Source organism: Elaeis guineensis, chromosome 4 (assembly GCF_000442705.2).
Source record: "Elaeis guineensis isolate ETL-2024a chromosome 4, EG11, whole genome shotgun sequence".
NCBI classification, from domain to species: Eukaryota; Viridiplantae; Streptophyta; class Magnoliopsida; order Arecales; family Arecaceae; genus Elaeis; species Elaeis guineensis.
The window spans coordinates 95575524-95584086 of NC_025996.2; the positions used below are offsets into that span (position 1 = coordinate 95575524).

General features: G+C 45.1%; 1 protein-coding gene across 1 annotated transcript; it reads left to right on the top strand.

The window, feature by feature from the left end:
* Positions 1–7986: 7986 nt before the first annotated feature.
* LOC140857369 (uncharacterized) lies at positions 7987–8319 on the top strand. Its single transcript, XM_073256156.1, has one exon. It carries the CDS (start codon positions 7987–7989, stop codon positions 8317–8319), a length of 333 nt encoding a protein of 110 aa, XP_073112257.1.
* Positions 8320–8563: the final 244 nt, after the last annotated feature.

Consider the following 8563-nt stretch of genomic DNA (forward strand, 5'->3'; position numbering starts at 1 on the left):
TATCATAGATCCTTTGGAAGGTAGTTTAGATATAATCTAAAGCATATATAGGAGATTAAATAGTTTAATCTACTACTTTCGTGATAAATTTTTTTAAATATACATGCTTTGAACTGTCTATTTTTCAACAATGGTACCAGAGCTTTGATTTTTTATGACATAAATTTTTTACTTAAATTTGATATTAATCTAATTTTAATTATTTATATTAGATCTAAATAATTAATTTAAAATTTGAGTAGTATAGTAATCTGATTGGATAGATCCTCATAGCCGTCCGATCATAAGAGAAATCAGGATTTCGTAGTCCTATTTATCCATTCGATGGGATCTCCTATGGTGTGTAGGGGTGCTGCGTGATCCTTTCCATGATGATGAATAACAAAAAAAATTTTAAAACTTTATTTTAGATCTGAAATAATATATCATAGATTTGAAATTATGGTTTTGATCATTGGATGATTGTTTGTGAAAATATTTCACAAAATTGAAAACTATTTTCAAACACCGAACCCCAACCCATGTCAGCCCAAAACTTAATTGAGAATTAAGCGATCTAGATTTGAGAATCAAAGATATAAGGCCTCAATTTCATAATTCATGGGTTAATGGGTTAGCTCGAGTCAAGTCTATTTAATTGAGTTAGACCTAGGGTTAGAAATCATTGATAATAGACCATATTAGTAATTGATCAAATCTAATTAAAAGTTAATTTTGATTCGATCAATTTCTTCTCTTGATCAATTTTTAATAGTTGTAGTTGGTCAAGTCCGTATCTTTGATTAGACCAAAATGGACATTGATCATAGCTCCATGGTTGAACCCAAGTCTATAAGTTGATCAAATTGAAACTAGTTAACCAGTTGGTGTCTAAGTTTGATAGTCTTGATCGATGGTCACTAATTAGGAGCTACTCGCACAGATTGAGTCTATGATGAGTTAATGGCATATCCCTCCCATCGATCTTACTTATCTGGCCAACATGGTCAATCATGTTTTGATTAGATCACTTAATGATTGGGCTTGACCAATGCTAACTAAGAAATCAATATGACTGATTTAGGTGCCCTTGTCTCACTTATTTTGAGTCCTCTTCATGACTTGGTGAAGTCAGTGAAAGAATTTATGACTCATTGGGTGGATCAGATTAAACCTAATCTCTTTTAATCTGACTTGGTGAAGTCAGTGGGAGGATTAAGAATAACTGATCGAGTCTTTTTTGATCTATCAACTCAATTAATTAAATCTTCTAAAATTATTAAATTTTTAAAAATAAAATAGTTATAGAGATAACTAGATCATAGCCTCCTATTAAGTTGAGTGATAATGGGTCTAATAGTTGGATGATCATTGGATGGCCCAATGGCCTGATGCTCATCTGCTATTGGAATTATCATTCATAATATGATGACTCAGTCGAGTCTCTCTTATGGGTGATCAGGATGACCGACCAAAGTCAAGCCTGATCATTTGTGATTTGATTCTTGAGTGTGATCATATTAATGGTTAGACCTAACCAGACCTTTTAGTGGAAGCCAAAGCCTACTGTTAGGATTCTGAGGTAAAATTAATTATTAAAAATTATTTATTAAAATAATTGATTAAAAACCTACCCATAGATGTGTTGTGATCTAGGTGGTGTGCCCAAGGCCCAGGAGACCAAGGCTAAGGCCAAGGTCCATCATTCATGAGGGCTTCATGGAGGTTCTAGGGCTAGTTGGGCCCTAGGTTGAAAGGCTGTGGGCCTTTCGGATCTTGAGGTCTAGGTTATGTGGGCCTCAAGGGACCAACTCTTTATGGGCCAGGTCTGGGCCCAGGATAGGTGAGATTAGGTCGAGTCATGGGTGTACATGGGATTGGATTAACCTAATCTCCCATAAAGTTGGTCAAGGGAGTTTTGGATTTGGGTCACTTGACCCTGTGTTTATATATACATGTACTTGTATAGGTTTGAAAAAAGCCAAAGGAATACAAGACTCTTTCTCCCAAGTCTCTCTCTCTCTTCTCCCTCTCTCTCCAGCAATTCTCCATGCCCCAGGAGCAAGAAACCCTAGGGTTTCTTGCCGCCAGTCCCAAAAAGGCAGGAAAGAAAAGGAGGCACTAGCCCCTCCTCTCTTGCAGCCACCAACCAGATCCCTCTCTCCTTCTCTTGCAGCCACCCAAGCACCAAGTCCAAGACCTAGAATCTCTTGCGAAGAGGTTGATACAAGTCTCTCTCAGATCTGGAGTTGATCTGAGATCGTTTGAGGTGCGGGTGAGATCTCCATCAACAGATCTACAGGAAAGGCTGCAGCAGGACAGATCTGTGAGGTCTGTCTCTATCTACTTTCTTCCTATCTAAAATACCCCAATTCAAGATCTATGAATTGAAAGACCTCAGTCCAGGCCTGATCTAGTTGGGTACTAGATCTTGGATTTTTTAGAGGTGATTTCAGAGGCGTTCATCATCTAGAACGAAAGGCTGACGAAGAAGATAACAACCAGGCTGATTTCGTCAAGGGCCTTTGATCGAGTCTAGAAGTCTCCAGATCTGTTCATTGTTGGTTCTGCTGCACCCAAGGTCCATAGAGAAACCAGGATTATGCTCCAATAGTTAGTATCAGATCCACAGTGGTGAGGAAGCGGTTTCAAGTGCGAGAAGTTGAAGATCCCAAGTGCTGAAAATTTTCAGCAAGGTACCATCAAGGTATATTCTATACTTCTTGATTTTATATTGCTTGTTTGGCTTGGATCCAATCATGGGCAGCAATATGAAGGTCAATTTTGAAAGTTTGATGGCAAGAAGAATTTTTCCATATGGAAAATCTGGATGGAGGATCTTCTGGTGCAAGCAGATCTGGATCAGGCTTTGGATGAGAAGCCTGAGGGAATGACAGATAGACAGTGGGTATCGTTGGAGAAGAAAGCATGCTCGATGATTAGAGGATGTTTGATGGATGCGGTGTTGTATTCGATGCTGGAAGAAAAGACCCCGAAGGGCCTTTGGTCAAAGTTGCACACCATGTATATGGGGAAGAATATGTACAACAAGCTGATGCTGAAGAAGAAGTTGTACAGTCTTCGGATGCAGGAGGGATCTGATGTGATTGGCCACATTTAGAGGTTTGACCAGTTATGCATGAAGTTGATGAATATCGGGGTGAAGCTGGATGAGGAGGACAAGTCCCTGTTGCTTTTATGTTCACTACCAGGATCATATGACTCTTTGGTGACTACACTGCTCTACGGCAAGGAGACTCTGGAATATGCGGATATGGTCTTGGTGCTGAGGTCTAATGAGCAGAGGAAAAAGTTGACCAGAGATCGGGCTCCTCAGGAGGGTTTGGCAGTAGGGGAGAGGACAGGTAGAGGCAGAGGCAGAAGCAAGTCCAGGGGGAGGTCCAAGTCCAGGAAGGGAAAAAAAGAGGTGAAATGCTTCAAGTGCAACGAGTTCGGGCACTTCAAGCGAGAATGTCCACTATAGAAGAGCAAGAAGGGAGAAAGAAGTGGCTCAGAATCAGTGAGTGCAGTTGCTGGGCAGCAAGTGGAGGATGATCTACTTGTGGTATCAGATGGTCACAGGCATTACACAGAGGAGTGGACATTAGACTCTGCGTGCTCACATCACTACACACCACACAGGTCTTGGTTTGCGACATACACCAAGACAGATGAGGGATCAGTGACTCTAGACGACAATCATCCTTGCAAGGTGGCTGGGATAGGGACAGTCAGGGTGAGGATGTTTGATGGGATTGTGAGGACATTGACAAATGTAAAGCACATCCCGGAGCTGGAAAAGAATCTGGTGTCACTTGGCTACTTAGAGCGCAGTTGATACAGCTTCAGCAGTAGAGCTAGAAGCGGAGTATTGAACATCTCCAATGGAGCTACGGTGGTGATGAGAGGCAGGAGGTTGGACAATAACCTCTATCGCATGGAAGGATCTGTGGTGACCGGAGAGTCTGATGCAGCAGTTGCAGCACAGGACTAGCAGGGGGCTTACAGGATGTGGCACTGCCGCCTAGGCCACATGGGTGACAAGGGGCTAAGGGAGTTGAGCAGGAGAGGACTCATCTCTGATCTGGTGGATGGTGCTACAGGGGAGATCTGTGAGCCTTGCCAGATAGAAAAGCAGAGGAGAGTTCAGTTCAACATCAGTACAGCCTGCAGTGCAGCCCCTCTGGAGTTAGTACACATGGATGTGTGGGGACCAGCCCCAGTTTTAGCTAGGAATGGGGCCAGATACTTCATGACCCTGATTGATGATTTCTCAAAGAAACTCTGGATTTACTTCATGAGAGAGAAGTTAGAGGTCTTCACCAAGTTCAAGATCTGGAGAGCTGAGGTGGAGAAGGAGCAGGGGAGGAGCGTGAAGTGTCTGAGGTCAGACAATGGCGGAGAGTACACCAGCAGAGAGTTTCAGGACTACTGTGAGGAGTGTGAGATCAGGAGACACTTCTCAGTTAAGGGGACTCCACAGCAGAATGGAGTAGCCGAGAGGATGAACAGAACACTTCTAGAAAAGGCACGATGCATGAGGCTGCAGGAAGGGCTTCCAAAAGAGTTCTAGATTGACACAGTTGACGCAGTGGGTTACTTGGTCAATCGATCACCTCACACCAGGTTGGATGGCAAGCTTCCAGAGGAGGTGTGGTCTGGGAGGACAGTTGGGCTGGGCCATCTACAGGTATTTGGGTGCACGGTCTATGTGCACATTGGAGCTGGTGAGCGGAGCAAGCTAGACGCCAGATCATGCAAGATGGTGTTTCTAGGTTATCCATGAGGAGTCAAGGGATACAGGCTGTGGGATCTCTTAGAAAAGAAGGTCATCATTAGTCGGAATGTGACTTTTTATGAGGAGTCAGTCCTACGGAGGCGAGCAGGCATGGAGGAGCAGTGGGAGCAGGAGGAGGTCCAGCAGGATGCTGCTGGACAGCTTACCTCTTTGATTTTGCCTCTTACAGGTACTACTGGAGGACATGACATTCAGATGGAGCACCTACCTAAGGTGTCTCCATAGGTGGAGAGGACTCGGATGGATGATCGAGGTGGAGAGATCCAGCAGGAGCGAGCTGGATCGAGGACTGATATCGTGTTGCCCTACACAAGCCCAAGAGGACCATCAGGCAACTGGACCGATATGGCTTCGAGGAGACACTGTCATATGTCCTAGTGACAGTGAATGGAGACCCATATACGTATCAGGAGGCTATTGAGAGCCAGGACAGAGAGCGATGGGTCCAGGTGATGTCCGAGGAGATGCAGTCTCTCCACCAGAACCAGACATGGCGATTGGTGCAGTTGCCACAGGGGAAGAGGCCCATTGGCTGCAAATGGGTCTACAGTCACAAGGAAGGGCCTTCAGAGTAGGGAGGTATCAGATTCAAGGTGAGGTTCGTGGCCAAAGGATACTCCCAGAAGGAAGGCATCGACTTCAGTGAGGTCTTCTCTCCCGTCGTCAGACATACTTCCATCAGAGTGTTGCTGAGCATTGTAGCAGCTCAGAATTTAGAGCTGGAGCAGATGGATGTCAAGACGGCGTTCCTCCATGGGCATTTGGAGGAGAGGATTTACATGGAGCAACCACCCAATTTTAGGGATCCAGGATCAGAGGGAAAAGTATGCTTGTTGCAGAAGTCGCTGTATGGGCTGAAGCAGTCGCCGAGGCAATGGTACAAGCGGTTCGACTCCTATGTGGACAGCATTGGATTTCTAGGTGCGAGTTTGATCCCTGTGTTTATGTTCAGTCTCTTGAGGATGGTTCTAGGGTGTTTCTACTCTTGTATGTGGATGATATGCTTATAGCATGCAAGAGTAGGAAGGTTGTGCAGGATCTGAAGGCATCCTTATCTCGAGAGTTTGAGATGAAGGATTTGGGCCCTGCAAGAAAGATCCTAGGCATGGAGATTTTCAGAGACCGAGCCCAGAGGGTGCTGCATCTATCTTAGGGGGGCTACATACAGACGGTCTTAGAGAGGTTCGGGATGAAGGGAGCAAAGCCGATGGAGCTGCCACTTGCCGGTCACTATAGACTCTCGAAGACTATGGCACCACAGACTGAGGTGGAGGCTCAAGAGATGGAGATGGTTTCTTATGCTTCAGGAGTTGGGAGCTTGATGTATGTGATGGTCTGTTGTAGGCCCGACATCGCCCATGCAGTGAGTCAGGTCAGCAGGTTTATGACGTAGCCTGGCAGGGAGCACTGGAGAGCTCTGAAGTGAATATTCAGATACCTGGCAGGTTCAGTTGGAGTTGGCATCTGCTACGAACAGCGAGGAGGTGCAGTGGGATACTCTGACATATCCAGGGAGGCTCAGGGGCTGATTGGTGGTTATGTAGATGCAGACTTCGGTGGAGATGTGGATACCCAGAGGTCTACGACAAGCTTCATCTTTAGCCTGTATGGAGGTCCTATTTCTTGGAGATCGATTCTGTAGCCTATCACGGCCCTATCCACTACAGAGGTGGAGTACATCAAGCTAACAGAAGCAGTTAAAGAGGCAATTTGGTTGAAGAGTTTGGTGAGGGAGATGGGCCTTACTCAGGAGGCCATTAGACTGCACTATGACAGCCAGAGTGCACTTCTATTAGCACAGAACTCAGTCTATCATGCAAGGACAAAGCACATCGACATTCGATATCATCGGATTAGGGAGCTTGTGGAGGATGGTGAGGTGGAGCTGGTAAATGTACACACCAAGGAGAACCCAGTTGATGTACTTACGAAGAAACTTCCACGGGACAACTTTCAGAGATGTGTTGAGCTGATGCAGCTGATGGACAGAGTGGAGCTGGTTGAGGCCTTGGGACACCAAGGTAGAGATTGTTGTGATCCAGGTGGTGTGCCCAAGGCCCAGGGGACCAAGGCTAAGGCCAAGGTCCATCATTCGTGAGGGCTTCATGGAGGCTCTAGGGCTAGTTGGGCCCTAGGTTGAAAGGTTGTGGGCCTTTCGGGTTCTTGAGGTCTAGGTTATGTGGGCCTCAAGGGACCAACTCTTTATGGGCCAGGTCTGGGCCCAGGATAGGTGAGATTAGGTTGAGTCATGGGTGTACATGGCTTGGATTAACCTAATCTCCCATAGAGTTGGTCAAGGGAGTTTTGGATTTGGGTCACTTGACCCTGTGTTTATATATACATATACTTGTATAGGTTTGAAAAAAGTCAAAGGAATACAAGACTCTTTCTCCCAAGTCTCTCTCTCTCTTCTCCCTCTCTCTCCAGCAATTCTCCATGCCCCAGGAGCAAGAAACCCTAAGGTTTCTTGCCGCCAGTGCCAAAAAGGCAGGAAAGAAAAGGAGGCGCTAGCCCCTCCTCTCTTGCAGCCGCCAACCAGATCCCTCTCTCCTTCTCTTGCAACCACCCAAGCATCAGGTCCAGGATCTGGAATCTCTTACGAAGAGGTTGATACAAGTCCCTCTCAGATCTGGAGTTGATCTAAGGTCGTTTGAGGTGCGGGTAAGATCTCCATCAACAGATCTACAGGAAAGGCTGCAGCAGGACAGATCTGCGAGGTCTGTCTCCATCTACCTTCTTCTCTATCTAGAATACCCTGATTTGAGATATACAAATTTGGAGACCTCGGTTCAGGCATGATCTGGTTGGGAATCAGATCTTGGATTTTTTAGAGGTGATTTCAGAGGCGTTCATCATCTGGAACGAAAGGCTGATGAAGAAGACAGCAACCAGGCTGATTTTGACAAGGGCCTTTGATCGAGTCTAGAAGTCTCCAGATCTGTTCGTTGCTGGTTCTGCTGCACCCAAGGTCTGTGGGAGGAGTCGGGATCATGCTCCAACAAGATGTATATGGGTGAGCCGGCCAAAGTAGGGCTCATGTACAACTGTGTGGATTCTAGTACCCGCTAAGAAATTAAGGTAATTCCTCGAATTGAAGATAGAGGCTATTAAATCGTTTAAAATAGTGAGAGAACTTTTAGACTAAAGTCCATATCTTTAGGCTTAATTGATTCATATACTAGTTAGGTTTTAATTTTTCTTTTGCAGTTATGGCCCCCAACTTGTCGCTCCGATCGCTGTTAGAAAGTGATAAATTGAGAGGATCTAATTTTGATAGTTGGTATCGAAACTTGAAAATAGTTTTGGAGCATGAGCGGATCTTGTACATGCTGACAGATTTGGCCCCTAAGGAGTTTGCTCCCAACGCTTGTGGTGCGGTTCAAGACACTTACTTGAAGTGGCTCAACGATCGCACTATGGTATATTGTATTATACAAGTGGCTATGAATGATGAGTTCAGTCACAAATTTGAGAAAGCTCAATCAGAAGAAATGCTCAAAGTGTTGAATGATTTTTTTGGCACTCTCGACGATGCTGAGTGATACAAGACCAATTGTGCCATTTTCAATACTAGGATGAAGAAGGGGACATCCGTAATCGATCATGTATTGTACATGATCGAATAGATCAAGCACCTTAGTAAGCTTGACTTTTCTTCGCATGAGCAGCTTAGAAAAGATGCGATTCTGAATTTTTTGCCGAAGTCCTACTTACCATTTCTCAGTCATTATTGAATGACAAAGCCTGTAGTAAACTACCATGGTCTATTGGGGTTGCTACAGACTT

What these genes read in the sequence shown, in the direction of transcription:
- LOC140857369 (XM_073256156.1), top strand. Translation starts at nt 7,987, where the DNA reads ATGGCCCCCAACTTGTCGCTCCGATCGCTGTTAGAAAGTGATAAATTG.